Genomic DNA, 20,329 nt, shown 5'->3' on the forward strand with positions numbered 1-20,329 from the left:
CTGGCACACCTAGAGAGGAGACAGCCACAGGAGGTAGTTGCCCAGGGCCTTGCAGCTTCGGAGTGGAACAGACAAAAATAGCATTTGTCTGATGATAACCATGCACGTGATGCTCCTCCCTACTAGGTACTGCGGGTGGGTCACAAATCTTGCCCTTAAGGAATTTGCGGTCTACTCACTGAAACACAGTAACCTCAGATCACAGCGCTATGAGGTGAAAAGTGGCCCAGATAAAGTTCATGTCTCCTAGGTCCTTGCTTAACTGTCTTCCTCCAGAAGGGAAGAAATTACATAACACATCTTTCTTGGGCCCAGGCAGCCCGCCCTGGAAACTGGAAGAGGCAGACGGGCTGCCTCGGGCCCACAAGCCCCAGTGGGCACAGAGTGTGAGATGATGGAGCACTGTTTAAGGAATGCCCTGCGACTGAAGGGAGCAGCTGGGTGGAGCGGCTGGGTAGCGCGGGGCGCGGCAGTCGGAGGACGAAGGTCTCTGACGGAGTGAACTCTGAAGATACATGACTGGAGTCGAGGCTCGGCGAGGCCTTGGAGGGGAGCGGCTTAGCGGGCGAGCGCGAAGACTCAATCCTCAGGCGGCAGACGCTGCGGAGACGTCTCGGCCGCTCGGAGGGGCCCGAGCTGTGTTAGGGTCCAATTCTGTCAGGAGGGCGAATATCTGACTGGAGAGGCTCGGTGGAGAAAGGCTCTCTGGGGGTGGTGGGGGACAGGATTTGGCTCTGCGGACGAGCAAGCCATGAGGAACCCCAGGGTTCCGAGGAGATCTGGCAGTGCGGATTGGGGCCTGAGGGCGCATTCTGCGACCGGTCAGCGGGGCGCGGGGATCGGACACCCTTGTGTACCCAGTGCAGACAACCCCAAAGGCAAGGCAAGGCCGAGAGCGGGCAGCGAGCCCAGCGCGCGCCAACCGCTGCGGCCCCTCGGAGAGACCCGCCCATCCGCCGTCACACCCTATTCTCATTGGTGCCTCTTCTGCGCGGATTGGCTACCTCCGGATCCAATAAGCCAGGCTTGAATCCTACTTCCGGTGAGAGCGAAGTCGGCTCCCTGGAGAAGCCGGAAGAGTGCGTTTGCGCGCGCTTGCCGAAGTCGCGGAAGCTCTGAGCGCAGTGGTGCGCGCCAGAAGGCGTGGCCGGGAGAGCATTCATAACGGGAAAGGTCAGGAGGGTTGGTGCCCTGGTGGACTGTAAGGGGCGGGGCCTGCAGGGAGTGGAGGAATTAAATGAAATTGGGCGGGCCTTCAATAAACTTTTAGAGGCTAGGGCTTAGTGGGCAAGGCCTTAAAGAGTGCTGACTGTGTGGTCACGGTCTTTTGGCGATGAGTGGAGCTGGTACTGAGTAGGCGGGGCCATTATGGGGCGGAGCCTGGCGTGGAATTGTTAGCTGGGTCCCTTTTGCTCTGGAGCATGAGACATCGTACTCTAGCCTCTTTCCCGGCCCTGTGGGCCTCCATCCCCTGTCCACGCTCGGAACTGCGCCTGGACCTGGTTCTGGCTTCCGGACAGTCCTTCCGGTGAGTGACCCTGATTCTTGGCCCCTCAACACTGCAGTTCTGGAATGTAAAGGAATTTTGGGGGTGATGGAAGAAACCTCAGGGTGCAGAAGAGGAAGCAGACGCGGGTGGTGAGCCTGTTTACCTCCTTTCTAAGGTGGAGGTAAAAAGCCAGTGCAATGCGGGTGCCTGGGCGCTGCGCTGACAGCGTGGAGCCTGCTTGGGATTCTCTTTCCCCCCTCTCTCTGCCCCTTGCCCGCGTAAGTGCAAGCACACGCGCACACACACACACACACACACACACACACACACTCGCTCTCAAAATAAATAAACTTTAACAAAAGAAACCAAAAAAAGGCCAGTGCCGTGTTGTGAGAATCAAACGACTTTGCATTTCCTAAGTCAGTGTTGTGTATGGAGCTGTTGTAGGATGGGAGGGCCCTAAAGGGTGCAAGAAGGAAAACTGAGTACCAGAGTTGCTGTGTGCCTGGGGGCTCAGGTGGAGGGAGCAAAACCCTGCGCACTGGACTGGCGTGCTGGGGAACCAAGTATGGACACTGACCCAGACTGAGGAGCAGATCTACTGTACTGTGTACCGAGGGGACAAGGGTTGGGTTGGCAGGCCCACACCAGAAGAGCTAAAGACTGTGCACCAGTACTTCCAGCTGGATGTCAGCCTGGCTCAACTATATCACCACTGGAGTTCCGTGGACCCCCACTTTCAAGAGGTGGCTCACAAATTCCAAGGTGAGTACAAGGATTGGGACGGGTTGGAGTTCTTGTAATTTGGTTAAATTATGCAGTTTCACCATCTGTAAAATGGGGATTATAATCCACCTCATAAGATTTTATGAGGATTGAAGGAGCTAATACGTGTAAAGTTTTGCTTAGAATAGTGCCTGACACATAGTAATTATTATTACTATTATTGTTTTGCTGATTACCATAGTGTGGTGACAGGATATTGAGCCAAATCCTGGCTGTGTGACCTGGGACAGGTGACCTCATTCATTCTGTAAATATTTGCAGAGCATCTGCTATGTGAACAAAACGGACACAAATCCCCATGGACACAAATCCCCACGCTCGTTGTGTTTACACTGTGGCTTCTTTATCCCTGGAATGTAAAGATAACCCCGACCTATGAGGAATGAGCGCTCTGGTGTTGTTTTCTCTATCAACGCTTTCCCTCATTCCCCTAGATCCTCCTAGATTTTCAGTGCCTAGGATCTGAGGGTGGGAAGAGGCCACTCCTGACACCAGGTCTGTATCCTACCGCCTACCTTTCTGGTCTCCAGGTGTTCGACTTCTGCAACAGGACCCCGTCGAGTGCCTTTTCTCCTTCATCTGTTCCTCCAACAACAACATTGCTCGCATAACCGGCATGGTAGAACGCCTCTGCCAGGCTTTCGGACCTCAGCTCATCCAGCTGGATGATGTCACCTACCATGGCTTCCCCAGCCTGCAGGCTCTGGCTGGTGAGTAGGTGCGTCCCTGCGCTCAGACCCTCCAATAGCTTTCAGGGTCTGTTCGGTTCTCCCCTGGTCCCTATCTCCCATCTCAAAGCTTCCTGCCTTCCCAGACACCCTCCTCATCCAGAACCATCTTGCCTGGTCTGATCAGCCCTGCTTCATCCTCCCTGTCTGTCCTTGAAACGTCAGCACCTCACTAGCCTGTGCTTTTTACCCCATAGGTTCACTGCTTCATAAAAAATTTAAAAAACACATAGTATACAATAGTATGGGGTTAAGACCACTCTTCTGGAGAATACCTACATCTGAATTCTTTTGGCATTTGACATCTACCTATATGACCTGGAGCACATTACTTAATCACTCTGTGTTTCAGTTTCTTCATCTGTGGAATGGGAGAATAATGGCACTTACCTATCAGAGTTGCCACAAGGGTTAAGTAAAGAAATACACATACTGCACATAGTGCAGTATTTGACATACAGAAAGTATGCAGAAAATTAAAGTTGCTAACTCTACAGTGAACCCAACAATTTTGCATCCAAGAACATATATGTTCTTTATACCAGCCTTGTGAGGGAAGTATTTTACAGAAGCAAGTATATCAGTTGGTAGATGTGAGAATAAAGCTAGAAGAAGTGCTTAGGGACTGCATAGCAAGGAGACAGGATACCTAGAGAAAAGAGAATGTTTTTGGTGCTTAGAAACCCAGTATTGGGGGGAAAAAAAGAAACCCAGTCTTGGGTCTCAGCTCCCAGCTTAGTAGTCGTAAGACCAAAAGAATTCATTTACCTATTGAAGCTTCTCTTGTTTGTAGGATGGGAATAACAGTTTCTATCCAGAAGGGTTTGAGTGGTGAGTAAAGCAGTCGTGAGGCAGGGTGCTCTAATAGGCTAAGAGCACAGGCATTGGTTTCTCAGACCTAGGTACAAGATCCCATCTCCACCATGTCCTTTTTTGAACAAGTTATTAACCTCTTCTAAGTTCTTATTTTCTCCATCTGTAAAATTGGGAAAATAGCCATACTGTGTCCGGTTCCTTGAGAAAAGCATGATAATGTACCTAAAGTACTTTGCCCATGCATAATACCCAGCACTTGATAATAGAAGCTGTTATTGTTATTATGACCATTATTTTAGATCATGGGTGTAAATGCACCTTGGAAAGGATAACTGGGGAGTTCCTCCAGGGCAGCAAGTCCTTCTTAGTCCCTGCTCCAGTGACCAACACTGGGTAGTAGGTGCTCAGAAAATATTTGCAGAGGAGCAAACTAGGCTTTAACCCTTTCTTTTGAATATGCAAGTGTCCTGGGGTCTCACAGAGGGTGATGAGGTGGGAGAGAGGTGCTTAGGGAAAGCATTCCTGTAGGGGGTAGAGGCCTCACACACTAGCCTGAAGACAGGAAAGATTTGAGGATCCCTGACCCCTGCTTTCTTCCCCATTCACCCACAGGGCCAGAGGTAGAAGCTCAGCTCAGGAAGCTGGGCCTGGGGTATCGTGCCCGCTACGTGAATGCCAGTGCCCGAGCCATCCTAGAAGAACAGGGCGGGTTGCCCTGGCTGCAGCAGCTGCACAAGGTCCCCTACGAGGAGGCCCACAAGGCCCTCTGCACCTTGCCTGGGGTGGGCACCAAGGTAATGTCCCAGGAGGACAGGAGCTACCCTCACCATCCACGCAGAGAGTAGCAGAGAAGGAGACAAGGCAGGCCTGGGAGCTGGGTACATGCTTAGCTTCTGGAGGCAGGGCAAAATGGAGAAAGGATACAAGCAGATGTTTTATTAGAGAAAATGCAAAGTGCAGAAAGAGTATAAAGGATATTGTCCCAGGGCACCTGGCTGGCTCAGTCAGAAGAGCATGCAACTCTTGATCTGAGGGTCATGAATTCAAGCCCCACATTGGGTATAGAGATTACTTTTTAAAATAAATAAATAAATAGACTTAAAAAAAAAATGACATTGTCCCTTGAGTGCATTTTTTAGAAAGGCCATTTGTTCCAATGCACGTATACACTGCTGTATGTATGCAGAATTTTCCAGAAGGAATCATTGGAAGCTTAAGAGTGGTTACATTTGGGAAGACAAATCAGAAGATGTTTCTCCTTTTCATGTTGTTTTTATCTTGAAATTTTACGTACTTCTAAATCTTTTTGTTTAATATCAACAAGGTTAGCTAGCAGTAAGATGATTGGGAATTTGGCATTTATTGTTTTCTTCTTTATACTTCTCTATAGTTTAAAAAATAGAGTTTTGTTTAAAAAACTTTTTTTTTTTTTAAGTTTTTTTAAAGAACCTCAACCTAACATTAAATCTTGGTTATGCCTCTTCCTAGCCATGTAACCTTGGCCAAGTCACTTCATCTTTCGGAATCTCACTTTTTTGTCTGCAGAATAGATGTAGTAACTGCCTTCTTCCCAGGTTATGATGAGGACCTGGCCTACATAGATGTTTACACAGTGGCACTCGTATCATACCTATTTTAAAAAAAATTTTTTAATGTTTACTTATTTTTGAGAGAGAGAGAGACAGACAGACAGAGCATCAGCTGGGAAGGGGCAGAGAGAGAGGGAGACACAGAATCCGAAGCAGGCTCCAGGTTCCGAACTGTCAGCACAGAGCCCAATATGGGTTTCAGACTCATGAACCATGAGATCATGACCTGAGACAAGTAGGACTCTCAACCAGCTGAGCCATCCAGGCACCCCTCATCATATCTATTTTTAAAATTATTAAAAGAGAGTGTGTATTGATTGAAAATATAAAATAATAGTAACCTCAGAGTGGAGGAGGAAGCAGCCAACTTTGGGACTAGAAATAGGATGCTGGTTGGATCCTGCCTTTCCTCCTCTGTGGCTCACTCTTTGTCTCTCAAAGGTAGCTGACTGCATCTGCTTGATGGCCCTAGACAAGCCCCAGGCCGTGCCCGTGGATATCCACATGTGGCAGATTGCCCAGCGTGACTACAGCTGGCACCCCACCATGTCCCAGGCCAAGGGTCCAAGCCCCCAGGCTAACAAGGAACTGGGTAAGGAGAGAGTGGGATGCTGGGGCTAGCAGCGGGCTGAGGTGGTAGAAACTTTTCATACCTCTCTGTAAAATCCCACTCCTGTGGATAGGACATAAGTAGGAAGGCCAATTAATTTCACCTTTTCACTTCTGGCATAGGAAACTTTTTCCGGAGCCTGTGGGGACCTTATGCTGGCTGGGCCCAAGCAGTAAGTGTTCTGAGGCTCCCTCTCCTCCTCCAGCCCAGACCCCATAAGACTCCTCCCCCCGTCCTGACCCAGTAGACCCTTCCACCACCACCATTTCAGGTGACCCTACTGGACTCTTTACCCACCCCAGTCCTGACTCTAGTGGATGTTCCTCGCCCTGGCCCTGCTGCCTGTATACCTCTCCACACTGCCGCTGGCCCCATCAGTCCTGACCCCGTGTACCCTGACCCCATGCAGTGTCCTTCCCCACTGTCCCCAGGTGCTGTTCAGTGCTGACCTGCGCCAACTCCACCGAGCTCAGGAGCCACCAGCAAAGCGCAGGAGATCTACAGGCCTTGAAGGCTAGGTGGGGGGCACTGGACAAAGGGATACCCCAAATACCTTTCCCCACCTCTCTTCCCCATCCAGTCTCATGTTGGGAAGAGGGCTTCTTGCAGCTACCTCAGGGGCCAGGTACCCTCACATTAAGTAGTTTGCACAACATTGTGGGGTGGAGGTTATCTGGTGAGACAGAGCTACTATGTTTTTATCTCTTCCCTTTATTACAAGAAAGAACAATAAAATAGAAACATTTGTATGGAAAATGCAGTGGAGGAGTGATAGGGAAAGGGGTGGGAAGGCAGTGAGGCTGGGTAACTCCAATTCAGGGAGGGAAGGGGAGCAGGCTGCCCCAACCCCTCCCACACAAAGGATCTGGACCCTGGATCTGGGGCCCTAGAGCTGGGGGGGCAGAGTAGGGGACATTTCTGAGCCCGGCTCCACACAGCCATCTCGACAGCAGCAGCCAGACGCTGGCCCTACATGGGGAGAGAGAACAAGATTGGTCGTAGGAGCAGACCCTCCACTCCAGCCTGTATGTCTCTTCCCACCCATGCCCTTCCACAGAGCACTGGTCCTCACCCCCAGCTGCTGGTGTCAGCAGCTCCCCATGGCTCGCCGTTGGTCCCTGCCCCTCCTGGCTGGTGCCCAGCTGTAGCTTTCTCATATGCCGCACCACGGCCGTGGCATTGAAGGCTTGCTGTGGGGAGAAGGGGAAGAAGGGACTTTTGAGAGCTGGAGATCATGGGACAGGGTCTGGCAGTGAGATTCATGGGGTGGTTTCGTCATTTTCATTCAGGGGTTATTGGTTGATCCCCTAAAACTCCCTGAAACCTGTACAAGGCTTTATTAAATTACATCCAGCCACATTATATATTTACACAGATACATGCATATGTGTGTGTGTGTGTGTGTGTGTGTGTGTGTGTGTGTAATGTGTATACATGAACAAGTATATACAACCCTTTACGTATAAATTCATATTCACATCATAGCAAGCACTTAAAATAGCAGTATGTGTCAGGCACTGTTCTAAGCACTTTATTTGGCAATTCATTTAATCTTCACAAAGGTCTTTGAGGTGGATACTATTAGCGTCACCATTGCCAGAGGAGAAAACTGAGGCACAGACAGGTTAAATAACTTACCCCAGTATGTGTATCATTCTCTATTTAACATATCTACGAAGGTGTCCCACACATCCTTCATATTCACCATGTCCAAAACCATAGTCATCCACCCCAAGACAGTTGTGTGCCCCTGGGATCCCCATCTCAGTAACAGTACCACCATTCACCTTTTCCCCAACCAAAATCTTGGGCCAGCCTTTGACATCTCCTCTCTCTGCCAACATCTCTTCTACCATCACTTCTTGTCAATTCTACCTCCTAAAGGACTCCTGAGCCATCCACTGTTCTCTGGTCCAAGCCCTCACTGTCTCCTGCCCACATCTCTGCCACAGCCTTCTAAGGGGTCTCCCAGCCTTGACTCCATACCTCTCTCTGCATCCTGAGAGCCCTTTCCAGAAGGCAGGTTACTGCTAAAAATCCTGGGTCTCCTCAGTGTCCTCAGGACCAAGTTAGTTCTCCACTGTGGCACTCAAGGCCTCTACTTCCATCTCCAGTCTGGGCTCTTGCCCCACAACCCCTCCATTCCATCCAGACTTACTACTTGCACTTCCCTGAATGGACATACTCACTCTCTTGCCCCTGGACTTCTGCATACTGGTCCTCTCTGCCTCAGACATTGTTCTGTTGTACCTGGCTAATTCCTATTCAGCTGTCAGGTCTGACAGGTCTATCAGGCCATCATATGTCCCTTCCAGGACCCCATAGGTTGGGGTAGATGTCTCTTTAAGAATTATAGTGTTCCAGCGTGGTGCAGTTGGTTAAGCATCCAGTTCTTGATTTCGGCTCAGGTCAAGATCTCATGGCTCATGGGATCTTGCCCCGAATCAGTCTCCACACTGAGCATGGAGGCTGCTTGGGATTCTCTCTCCTCCCTCTCTCTGCCCTTCTCCCACTCGCAGTCTCTCTCTAAATAAATAAATAAATAAACAAACAAACAAACAGTAAAAAAGAATTATACTGTTCTTGGCAGTCAGGGACTCACTGGGATAGAGTGTCAGGGAGTGTTGAATGAATGAATGAATGAATGAATGAATGAATGAATGAATGAAGTTCTTGTAAGTGTCCCTGAGCAGTTACTGTGACATGGTGCTAGGTGCTGTGTGAGCTGAGGCCTGGAGAGAGGTGGGGAGGACGTCTGGGGAGGCTGGGACCCAGGACTAGGGACATGGGCTCACCTTCCACTTGCTCTTGGCAAAGTTCTTCTTGATCTGTTCGCTCACCGACTGGTGAATATTCTTATCTAGAGCCGTATCTCCTGCAATCCTAGGATAGGGGTGTGTGGAGGGTTGTCTATGAAGGCAAAGACAGGTTTGGGGGCCCCAGACCCCACCCCAGCCTGCAGCTTATTGGAGCTCTCACCACGGGTGCTGCAAGGCCTGCTCACAGGTGAACCTCTTTTCTGGATCCTTCTCCATCAAGTGCCGGATGAAGTCTTTGGCTGAATCCCCAAGAAAACAGCAAAGAGAAATAGCATGATGGTACCTGTGGATACCCCCAACACAAAACCCACCCCCTTGGGTCTGGCCTGGCATCCAAGCAAGACAAGAGGCCAGATCTGTGTATGTACCGCCCGACCCCACCTGTACTCTTAGTCTCTAAGCTCCCCCCACCCACCCCAGCCTTCCAGTTCTCTCCTTTTTCCTTTAAAAAAAACTTGTTCTTAAAAAAGATTCTGCTCAGTATATTCACACTGATGTGTAAGTGACCAATAATGGCTTCACAGTTTTGCCTCCTAGTAAGAGGTACAAAAGAACATATGAAAACTTCTATGGTGGTATTTCAGGCATAATGAAGTCATTGGGTGTGGTATTTTCAAAAATACTAGTTTTGAAGACTGAACGAATGCCTACAAGTTTTTCAGCCTGGGGCCAGGCAGAGGGAAGCACCTGGGGTGCTTGGTGTCTGGTCTCAAAGACAGCTCTTAGTTTGGGGCTGGGGAGTCTGACCAGAGGTAGGGCCCAGGGGAAGATGGCAAAGCATCAAATACCAGAGTCAGAGATGTCGTCCCAGTAAGGAGAGTCAAATTCGTACTCGGCCTTCAAAATCTGTTCAAAGAGTTTGGCATCATTCTCGTCATAGAAGGGGGGATAACCGCAGAGCCTGGGCAGGGAGAAACTCCTCCTCATTTCCACTTTCAGTGTACCCATTGGCTCCAATATGGAGCTTTGAGGTAGTCTCAAGAGTCAGGCAACACCCACAGGAAGCAGTTCCCCCTTTTACAAAGGGGAAATCTGCCCCTCTGTGCCTTGTTCACTCCTGTCCAGCTACACTGGCCTGTTTCTTAATTTGCTACCGTCTTTCCTTCCTCAGGGCCTTGCATTTGCTGTTCCCTCTGCCCCCACACCTCGAATGTCTTCCCCCACACCTCAAATGTCAGTCTCCCTCACTTCATCCAGGAGATAGCCTAAGAAATGCCTTTTTTCCTGACCTCCTTACCTAAAATGGCATCCATCCCCATCTCCCTAACCCTGCTTGATTTTTCTTCATAGTATTTTACTACCTGACATTTTATAGATTTACTTGTTTATTGTCTGTCTACTGTACTAGAATTTTTGCTCTCTCAGTGCAGGCACTTTGTTTTCTTCTCTTAAATCCCCAGTACTTAGCACAGTGCCAGAAACATAGTATGTGTTGAATGAAATAATATTAGTCATTAATAGGTAGGTATACACTTGGATGCCAGGAAGAAATAGCAGAGAGGAGAAAGAGGGCAAAGTAGGGGAGAGGAGAATGCTAGAGCCACATGCCCCAATGGCCAAGACCCTACTCACAGAATGTAGGCAATGACCCCAATGGACCAGCAATCCACTGCCTTGCTGTAGGGCTTCTGGGCCAGGACCTCAGGAGCTATGGAAGGAAGGAGACATGGTGGTGACAGATCTCTGCCCTGCAGCTTCTGATTTCTCCCCTATCCATGGCCCCCGCCCAGGGTGCTCCATACCCACATATCCTGGGGTCCCGCAAGCTGTGGAGAGCACACTGCCAGGGTCCTCCATCTTGGAGAGGCCAAAGTCAGAAATCATGATCTTGGAGTCTTCATCCAGGCTGTAGTACAGCAGATTCTCTGGCTTGGAAGGTGGAGGGGAAGGAAGAGGTAGAGATGGCCAGAGGCTGGCAGAACCTTCTGCTTCTCCAAGCACCACCTCAAAGACATCACCCCAAAAGCCACTATGGCTTCACAGCTGCCATCTTGGTTGGAGGCACAAGAAACTCAAGGAAGTTCTCAAGGAAGTTAAAAGTAAAAGACAAGGGCCAGAAAAGACAAGGGACTTGGGAATGTGAGTGGGAGTTTTCCATAAGCCAGATTTGTATTGTGAGGCCCTAAAGAATTTTCAAGCACCTACTTTGTGCCAGATCTTGTGCTAGTGCTTGATTTCATCCTTACCACATCCCTATCAGGCCAGTCTGCCTAATCCCGCTTTACAGGTCAGAAAACTGATGCCTTGAGAGGCAAAGGGACTTGCCTGAGAACCTACAGTTAGGGAGTAGCAGGGACAGAATTCAAGTCCAGATCTGTCTCACCCCAGCGCTCTTCTAGACTGGAGGAGGTGTACTACAAAATGTGAACCCCATCATAGTCTCTGAGGTGTAGGGTTTCACAGGGGCTTCTGGCTTCCTTCTTTATGTTTTGCTGTCCCATCCAAGTTTTCTACAAAGAGCAAAGTGGGACTTTTATTATCAAAAAAAAGACCAAGGCGGGGCGCCTGGGTGGCGCAGTCGGTTAAGCGGCCGACTTCAGCCAGGTCACGATCTCGCGGTCCGTGAGTTCGAGCCCCGCGTCAGGCTCTGGGCTGATGGCTCAGAGCCTGGAGCCTGTTTCCGATTCTGTGTCTCCCTCTCTCTCTGCCCCTCCCCCGTTCATGCTCTGTCTCTCTCTGTCCCCCCAAAAATAAATAAACGTTGAAAAAAAAAAAAAAAAAAAAAAAAAAAAAAAAAAAGACCAAGGCACTATTTGGATAAAATAGCAGCACCATTCACCTGGGTGTCCATTTGAGCTTCCAAACCGGAATGGGAGGAGGCAGTTTAGGGTTTACAGGGTGCATTTTGCAGATGGAAAGCCGAGGCTCAGGGATGGGGTAAGAGTTGCCCCAGATCACACAGTGAGGGGTATGTGGAGGCTGCACTCGGCACCCCAGCTCACCACACACCCTTGCACCCCACCTTGAGATCTCGGTGTACGATGCCCAGGTCGTGCAGGTACTTGACGGCGTCCAGCACCTGGAAGATGAGGCGGCTGGCATCCCGCTCCGTGTAGAAGCCTTTCTCCACAATGCGGTCAAACAGTTCTCCACCGGACACCCTGCAGCCGAGGACAGGGCAGTCTGGCCAGAGAAGCTAGGGAGGGGCGGCGGGGAGAGATGTGAGCAAGGGGTGAGGCCACTCACAGCTGCATGATGAGGTAGAGGTGGCCCCCACTCTCATAGATGTCATCCAGGGCTACAATGTTGGGGTGCTTGATCCTGAAAGGAGAAATGAGGTGGTTCAGAGCTGAGGATAGCTCAGCCACTTTCCTACACTCACCTTGAAGAACCACCACTGTAGACCTAGGCAGGACAAACCAGGGTTCTGGGTCCCAAAAGGAAAAGCTGATTCACCATGATTTATTATGATGTAATGGAAGGTAGGAGAGCACAGAGAGATAAACACTGGGCTCTGGCATCAGACACACCTCGGTCTAACCTGCCTCCACTATGTGCTATTTGGGGACAAATCTTTTTACCTCACAACACTGATCAGTATATGATTTTAACATGTTTCTGGGTGCCTGGGTGGTTCAGCCGGTTAAGCAAGTGATTCTTTTTTATTTATTTTGAGAGAGAGAGAAAGAGTGTGCACGTGTGGGGGAGGGGGTGGAAAGAGAGGGAGAGAGAGGAGAGAAAGAATTCCACGCAGGCTCTGTGCTGACAGCACAGACTCACACTCGTGAACCATGAGATCATGACCTGAGCTGAGATCAAGAGTCAGAAGCTTGGAGTGGCTCAGTTGGTCAAGCGTCCAACTTCGGCTCAGAGCCTGGAGCCTGCTTCAGGTTCTGTATCTCCCTCTCTCTCTGCCCCTCCCCTGCTCATACTCTGTCTCTCAAAAATAAATAAACGTTTAAAAAAAAGTCAGAAGCTTAACGGATTGAGCCACCTAGGTACCCCAAGCATCTGACTCTTGATCTCAGCTCAGGCCTTGGTCTCAGGGTTTTGAGTTCAAGCCCCACATTGGGCTCCACACTGGGCATGGAGCCTACCTTAAAAAATAATTAATTAATTAATTAATTAATTAATTAAAAAATAAAATAAAAAGTGTCTGTGTTTATAAGTTTATCAGCCTCCCCCACCAGAATGCCAGCTCCAGGAGACCAGGGGCTTTATGTTACCATTGTTCCTCCCACACCGGGTGTAGAGTAAGTGCTCACTTATTCACTGAATATTAAGCCTGTTTCCTTATCTATAATATGAAGCCAGTGACAGTACTTCCCTCAAAGAGTTGGAGTGAGGATCACGTGAGAAAATGCAGGTAAGAATCTTGGCACAATGTCTGGCACACAGTGAATGCTCAATAAATGAACCGATGATGATGACTGAGCTTGACAGGGGCCATGGCTCTGCCACAAAGTTGCTCTGTGACCTTGGGCAAATCCCTTACCCTCTCTGGACCTCAGGCCCCCTCCCACACCCAATAGTGGAAATGACCAGTTAATCCCTGACCAGGGTGGTTGGAAAACTCAGGCGAGAGGATAGAAATGAAGGTTCTCCATAAGCTTTCCACTGAGGGCAGCAGGTTACACACAAGTATAAGCAAATCATAGACAGTTGGTTATTGATTTAGTCAGGGGGCTGTGAGACAGGTATTTTTGAACTTCCTGAGTGGCTTTAATATGTACGGGGAATTGAGGTAGGTCTTCAGTAACACCAGTTGAGATGTGATGGTCCAAGCTACATTCAAGGATTGACTTTCAGATCTGAATGTACAAGTTAAGCCACTATAAACAAGCAGTGGCATTAGCTGTTGCAGCAGACACCTGAAATAAAGGGACCTCTGAAGTGCTCCACAATCCTACCAAGTGGAAATTATTACCCCATTTTATAAATGAGCAATTTGAGGCTCACAGGTTAAATGATTTGCCCAAAGCAGAGGTAGGAAGAGAATAGGAGGAGTCAAGGCAGGGTCAACCCACACAGAGTGTGGTCCACGCACTTGTGCAGGACAGCGATCTCGTTCTCCATGCTGCCCTCCTTGCCCTCCAGAGCCTTCTTGGCAATGCATTTGATGGCCACCAGCTTGTGAGTTCTTTTATCTTCTGCCAGGATTACCTCTGAGAAGGCCCCCCTGCAAAGAAAGGGGATTCATGAGGTGAGGAACTGGAACCTTAGCTTCCCTTCAGCCCTTCCTTCATACCCCTATGGGTATCATGACCACCTGTGGACCATGAAGATGAGATGAGCCTCCCTACATCACTCTTCCAACCCCTGGGCCCTCAGGTGATCACGTGACCCACGGCTGGCCAATCAGAATAGTCTATCCTTGGCTACAGTAATTGGGTCACGTGATGCAAGCCAGGTTACTGGCACTTTGAGAATAAGGTGCTCTTTTTCCTTCCAAGCTGATAAGATGCAACCCTGGAGCTTTTGGTGGTTATCTTTGCCACCACTTGAGGAGGGCCTGCTTGAGAATGAAGGCAACACAAATGAAATCAGAGCTAAGAAATTTCCTGGTGACAAAGATAATTTCCTGATAACATCATGTGAGCCCCTGGATCCAGCAATGCCTGAAGTTTATGCCCTGGGCATTTTGATCCATGCAAAATTGATTCATTTCTTTTTCTGCTACAATTTCAGTCATGGTTTACTTAACACCTTTTATAAATTTGAAGAACCATCAGCATCACCTGGGGACTTTTTAGAAGTGCAGAATCTCAGGCCTTAACCTCAGACTTACTAAATCAGAATCTGTATTTTTAACAAGATCCTCAGATGATCTGTATGCTCACTGATTGTTGAGAAGCAATATTTTACAAGTTAGTTAGAAAAGAACAAACTCATGTACTAAAGTTCACTGATTAAGGAAGATTTCCTAGCATCTTCTTTCTAGGACTATTTGTGTTGCCTGGGATAAGAAGTCTAAGTCAAAGAAAAGCATCTCTCATGGCAAAATCTCAATCATCAGAATAACTAGTGACTGTGATAGCCTCAATGCTGGTTTCTAGTCATGTCCCTCTCCAATTTACCCTCCATGCTTTGGCCAGAGTGACTATCCTGAATTGCAAACCCATCAAAATATCTTAAATGTCTTCCTATGGTCCATGAGATAAGTCCAGCCCCCATAGCTTGGCTTTCAAGGCCTTACATGACCTGTTCTCTCTTCTCAGAGAGAAGCATCTTCCACTCTTCCCCTAGCCTCTGATTACAACTGTATCATTCTTCACCTCTTTCCACACATAACATGCTTCTCAGCCTTTGCTTAGGCTCTTCCTTCTGGCTGGAATGCCCTTCTCCCTCTCTGATAAGTGCACTTCTACTCATCCTTCAGTCCCTAGCTCTAGGCAGTAGCTACCACTCTGAGCTCTACAAAGTCCTCATTCCTGACTTTAACAGGAACACATCATATACCCTGTTGTCATTTTCCCTGGGTGTACTTCCATCACATGTTTAGGATCAACTTGAGGGGAAAAGATCAGGTTTGAGTTATTTCTGGATTCCCACCACTGAGAACAGAGCCATGCTCAGCTTCGTTTCCTAAACCTAGGCCAAAATCCCCAGCTCTTGGCCAAACATTGGAAAGACTGGCTCCTTCATTCTCCCCTACTTTGTTCTCTTCACAGGAACCCAGAGCTGCAGCCAAGAGCAGCCTCTGTTCCACCCACTGTCAGCCAGAAGCGAAAAGATGAGCCACTCTGGGCCATGGCAAGGCCACTGCAGGGCCTGGACTATAGCAAACAGGAAGCAGTGATAAACTGACCAGAGGAAGTACCACCCTGGATGCAGTCGCCCTAGCCAGCCAGGCCCAAGAGTAAGGATCTTCCCAACCCCACACCCCGGCTCACAGACAGCCTCCCCCTCCACCCCCGCTTGCCTGCCCTGAGACTCACGTTCCCAGAACATCACGGAAGTCATAAATGTCCCTAATGTCCTCCACCTGCTTCCAGCTGGGGCCGTCCACTGCCCCCGGCATGGCCCACTGCCCCCTGGCCACAGCCAGGGCTCCTGAGAAAGGAAATGAAGGGAAAAGACTCAGTAGGGCCCAGCCTTCTATGTTGGGACTTAGGGAATTGAGGCCCCATTCAGTCATTCAGCCTGCATGTATTCATTCCTTGATTCATTCATTTGACAAAGTTATTCAGCAAACTCACTCACTCACTAGTCTTTTGTTCACCCAACAAATCCTCATGCCTAAAGGAAAATCCTTCAAGGTGGCAGCAGAATTCTTTTTTCAACAAAGTCATTTGTTCATTTATTCAGCTCCAGGTTTCTCCCTCTCCAAATCAAAACACTCAGGAGGACGCTGACCTCCAGGAGAACAGCAGAGAAGACCCCAGAGCAGCTTGTACAAGTAAGTGCACAGCCCTGGAGGGTTCCCCCTGTCTCCAGAACCAGGAATGTCCCAGCCCCACCCTGGGAATTGCTGGGGTGTCTCCTCTCCTTCCTCTTTCTTCTTCCACCCAGTCTCTCGGAAATCAGGTTTCCGGCAGCCTGGGCTTCCAGCAATATCTCAGCCACGTTTTTAAATAGCTCCTTCTGCACTGTTACCACGGCAACAGCAGCCACAGCTGGAGCTCCCCAGGCCACCTATTATACCCCCTCTCCCTTCTGGCTCCCTGTTTGGGTCCCAGAAGCCTGAGAAATGGTCCTACCCAGTCTGTCCCCTCCTGGCTTCTGACCCTGCTCCAGCCTGTACCTTTCTTCAGAGACCTCTGTCAGCAGGGAGTTCTCTCCCCATTTATCAGATGGAGAATAGGGAGACTGAGGTTGGAGACAGATATGGACTGGGTCCAAAGTTGCCCAAATGATGACTGGCTGGGGCCCAGTTAAGCTTGCTGAGTGCCAAGGACTTTGACAGGGCCACTCTCAGCTTGTCCTTCCAATATGCAGCCAGACTGGAGCCCATTCAGACCCAGTATGCTCTGTGACCTCAAGGAGGGCACTTCCTGTTTCCCCTGTGGGAGAATGAAAGGAAGGTGTCCTGACTAGAGTCCCTGGTGTGAGACCCCACTCCTTGGATAGGACCTTGTTTCCAGGGGGTCCTAGCCACCCATCCCAGGGGCAGAAACTTCTAGGAAAGGAGATATGATGGTAGGCTCTAGAAACACAGTTTTAAAGCCCACTTGGAGGCCTGGCAAATACAACCCTTCTAGTTCCACAAATATCTCTGCACCTGGACACACCACACCAAGCTCCACCCACAATACCTGCCCCAGATTCAGTACATTCCATCCCCAGATACCCCAACACCTGATCATACATGTGTACCCAGGCATCAGCACACATGTCCAAAGATACACTCCCCCAGACATCCTCACATCCCAACATCCCTCCCACAGATCCCTCTTACACCCCAAAAACACACATCTGCACACACTTAGACCACATCTATCTCTCTCTCTCTCTCTCTCTCTCTCTCTCTCTCTCTCACACACACACACACACACATATTCCTCACCTATGTACCAGACATCCCAGATACACTCATACCCTTCATCCTGTTTCTATACACCCTAAAAGCTCCTATGTTCCAAACTGAACCCCAACTCCTTACATACCTAACTTCAAACATCCTCAATACACATATAGCCTCCACTCTTACCACCCTTGAGCCAGATGCTAGCAAGCACAACACCTGGACACACATCTGCAACAAAAACAGATTCCCAGATATCCCCACCCATAAGGATACCCTTACACTGTAGCTCCGTATCTGATGCACACGCCTGTGCTAAGACATTAGCACACCCCAACACGGCCCCACATATTTATAGCTCCAATGCCCAGTCCTTCCACATTCAGACCCATCTGAACGCAGGCGCACCCACACGCACACCCTTCCCACCTTCCGACATTACCCACTCAGTTCCCCACCGGCCGCCTGGCACCTGCAGGGCCTGGGGGCAGAGGTAGGAGAGAAAGGCCCTGCCCTGCCCTGCCCATCCAGAGTCTAGCCCCCTTAGGCACCTATCCCATCCCTGGGGGAGAGGATCCAGCGGCTGGTGGGTCCAGCCGCCCTCGGATCCCAGGAGCACAGGCGGATTGGCCCCCCGGGCTGTACCTGCGGCTGCCCCGCCGCGGGGCTGGCTGGAAGGCCCGAAGTGGCTGCCGCTGAGCTCTGGCTGCCGGCTGCTGTCTGCCGCCGCTCCGCGCCTGGCCCGCCCGCCCGCTCGCTCCCTCGCTGAGGCTCGGCTCTGGCTCTGCTGGCTCCCTCCGCCCGCCTGCGGCTCTGATGTCAGTGGAGGAGGAGCCTGCGGCGGAGGGACGAGGGACTGGGAGGCACAGCTGCGCTCCCGGGCTGGGGAAGGGGCGCGGCGGTTGGAGGGGAAGCCCCTAGTTCAGGTCAGCTCCTCTTCTGGACTTCTCCCTCCCTTCCTCTCCGTAGGGCCCCCATTTCACAGAGGGGACAACTGAGGTCCAGAGAGATGAAGGGTTCAAAATCAGCAGTTGGTCAGAGGCAAAATTAAATTCGAATCCAGGTCTGTGTGATGCCAGAGTCTGGCCGGTTCCACCCTGTCGCCTTGTGGAGTTTCAGACTAGTCCTGGAAGCTCCCTTGGGAATCTTGGGTTCTGTCTCCCCTTTCTTCTCACCGTCCCCTTTCCCCCAGTGCCCAGAAGGGAATCAGGCCCTCAAAAGGGCTCAGGAGACTGACGCGGGTTGGGGGGTGGGGGGGTGGGGGGGAGGTGGTGATGGAGGGCGTAGAGAAAGGGGAAAGCAAGAGTAAACAGTGAAGAGAATAGAGACAGTCGTAGGGACAGGCAGAAAAACAGACCCGAAGTCCCTTCCTTCTGGAGGCTGAGCTGAAGTTCCAGTCCCCTGCACCTGCCCCTCAAAATAGGTGTGGTGCCCTGAGGGCTTGGGACTGGGAGGGGGAAGGGAGGAGAGGGAGTTAAATCAGGATCCCAGAGGAAGCAAGCCAGAGACCAAAGCGCCACGTGACTGGCTGGGTTCCTGGGGTTGATGGCTAGGCGCCAGGTTTGGAGGGGGGGTGGGGGGGGGGTGGAGCACAAACTGCTCCTGGGACGTCGGCAGGGGGCCAAGGGACCTGACCAAGGTCCTCTTGCGCAAGGCTTTCCTTGGGAAGAAATTTGGTGCAGGGTGAGCGAGGGAGCAACTCAAAGGAAGTGTGGGTGGGGCTGGACTGGGGCCAGTCAGAGGAGGCACATGCTTCGACCCCCACTCTTCCTCCATCACCTCCCACCGCCCCAAACTTGTGCATTTTCCAGCAGGACTTGGGGAGAGGACGATTCTGACCCCGACTCAATTTCAGCTGGCTTTTACTTCTCTTTTCCCTGGGACTAGATCAGGGGTGGTTGATGTATTATGCCCATTTTTGCCCATTTTACAGATGAGAGAGGATGATGGCTGAGGTTCCTAGAAAGGCTTTAAAGACTGATTTATCTGGGGGTGCCTGGGTGTCTCAGTCCATTAAGTGTCTGACTCTTGATTTCTGCTCAGATCATGATCTCAAGGTTCATGGGATCAATCAATCCCCAATCAGTTGGGATTCTTTCTCTCCCTCTCTCTCTATGCCTCTCTCTCTCTCTCTCTCTCTCTCTCTCTCTCTCTCTCTCTCAAAATAAATAAACATTAAAGAAAAAAAGGGACTGACTTATCTGAGTCACATTTCACCTCTCTGAGCCTCAATTTTTCCATTTGGAATATGGGAATATGTGACCAACTGAGAATTCTATGAGATAATAAATGTGAAATGCTTGGAATACCATAGGGGTTCAGATATGAGAGCTAGACTTAGTGTAAACTGAGGCTCAGAGAAGGGACCTGATTGTCCAGGGGCAGGGGACACAGGTCAGTTTCCCTGTCCTGAATCTCAGTATCTCAGACTTCCTAGTTCATGGGAAAACATATCTCCTACCCAGGGCTGAGGCCCTACTCTCCCCTAGACCACCAATACACCCATTGATCTAGAATTATTTCACTACAAATTCCTGTTTATCTCATTGACAACATTTCTGAGGTGATAAGGTGGCCTCTGTCCTTTCGAGGACTTGTACACCTTTTATGCTCTGTTTTACACGTTGCCTGCTTTTGAGCATGTCTGAGGGCACTTACACTTTCCTTTTTTAACAAATACATTCTCTTTTTAAAAAAATATTTCTACTAAGCAAATAATTACATAAGATATTAAAAACACACAAAGACCATCCTTGTCACTGATCAGATTCTTTCACTTGCTAAGTAGCAGAATCCTAACCTAAGCCAGCTTCACCAAAGAGGGACTGTGGCTTACAATAGCTGCCTGCAAGATTGAGGGAAAAACAACATGGATCAGGGTCTTGGAGACTGGAACTGGAGACACAGGGCTCATAGCATTTGCTTTCTTTTTTATTATTATTATCTTTTTTAACGTTTATTTATTTTTGAGACAGAGAGAGACAGAGCATGAACAGGGGAGGGTCAGCTAGAGAGGGAGACACAGAATCTGAAATGGGCTCCAGGCTCTGAGCTGTCAGCATAGAGCCTGACGCGGGGCTTTGAACTC

At 49.8% G+C, this 20,329-nt stretch overlaps 2 protein-coding genes across 5 annotated transcripts in view; one reads left to right on the plus strand and one right to left on the minus strand.

The window, feature by feature from the left end:
* Positions 1-182: 182 nt before the first annotated feature.
* The window catches only part of OGG1 (8-oxoguanine DNA glycosylase), a 35,715-nt gene continuing 15,568 nt past the window's right edge, over positions 183-20,329 (plus strand). The window contains exons 1-7 of one of the 3 annotated variants that reach the window (XR_006716027.1): positions 183-1,528; positions 2,007-2,254; positions 2,806-2,985; positions 4,432-4,613; positions 5,850-6,000; positions 15,449-15,636; positions 16,086-16,176. Coding sequence is in view for 2 of the 3 variants with exons in the window: in XM_045493748.1 (XP_045349704.1) it covers positions 1,422-1,528; positions 2,007-2,254; positions 2,806-2,985; positions 4,432-4,613; positions 5,850-6,000; positions 6,141-6,190; positions 6,450-6,536 (1,005 nt within the window). In the remaining variant the exon portion in view is untranslated. Of the gene's footprint in view, positions 1,529-2,006; positions 2,255-2,805; positions 2,986-4,431; positions 4,614-5,849; positions 6,001-6,140; positions 6,191-6,427; positions 7,381-15,448; positions 15,637-16,085; positions 16,177-20,329 lie in introns of those variants that run through there. The other 2 variants (XM_045493749.1, XM_045493748.1) reach the window with 2 other exon arrangements.
* CAMK1 (calcium/calmodulin dependent protein kinase I) lies at positions 6,710-18,480 on the minus strand. 2 transcript variants are annotated; one of them, XM_045493742.1, is made up of 12 exons: positions 17,887-18,480; positions 15,716-15,830; positions 13,825-13,956; positions 12,024-12,098; positions 11,800-11,938; positions 10,580-10,781; positions 10,410-10,485; positions 9,626-9,738; positions 8,998-9,076; positions 8,814-8,901; positions 7,091-7,208; positions 6,710-6,987 (listed from the first exon to the last, which is right to left on the minus strand). In XM_045493742.1, the coding sequence occupies exons 2-12, from the start codon at positions 15,796-15,798 to the stop codon at positions 6,905-6,907; spliced, it is 1,188 nt and encodes a 395-aa protein (XP_045349698.1). In that variant the 5' UTR covers positions 15,799-15,830; positions 17,887-18,480; the 3' UTR covers positions 6,710-6,904. The 2 variants fall into 2 exon arrangements, with proteins under 2 accessions (XP_045349698.1, XP_045349699.1); XM_045493743.1 differs by having other exon boundaries at positions 10,580-10,706; positions 17,887-18,469.

This window comes from Leopardus geoffroyi, chromosome A2 (assembly GCF_018350155.1).
Source record: "Leopardus geoffroyi isolate Oge1 chromosome A2, O.geoffroyi_Oge1_pat1.0, whole genome shotgun sequence".
Taxonomy (NCBI): domain Eukaryota; kingdom Metazoa; phylum Chordata; class Mammalia; order Carnivora; family Felidae; genus Leopardus; species Leopardus geoffroyi.

What these genes read in the sequence shown, in the direction of transcription:
- CAMK1 (XM_045493742.1), bottom strand. Translation starts at nt 15,798, where the DNA reads ATGCCGGGGGCAGTGGACGGCCCCAGCTGGAAGCAGGTGGAGGACATT. An exon ending in TCGTACACCGAGATCTCAAG is followed by an intron (nt 10,782 to 11,799) that starts GTGGGGTGCAAG and finishes GATGTCTTTGAG; the next exon opens with GTGGTGCTTGGAGAAGCAGA. An exon ending in GCTGACACCAGCAGCTGGGG is followed by an intron (nt 6,988 to 7,090) that starts GTGAGGACCAGT and finishes CTCCCCATGTAG; the next exon opens with GGCCAGCGTCTGGCTGCTGC.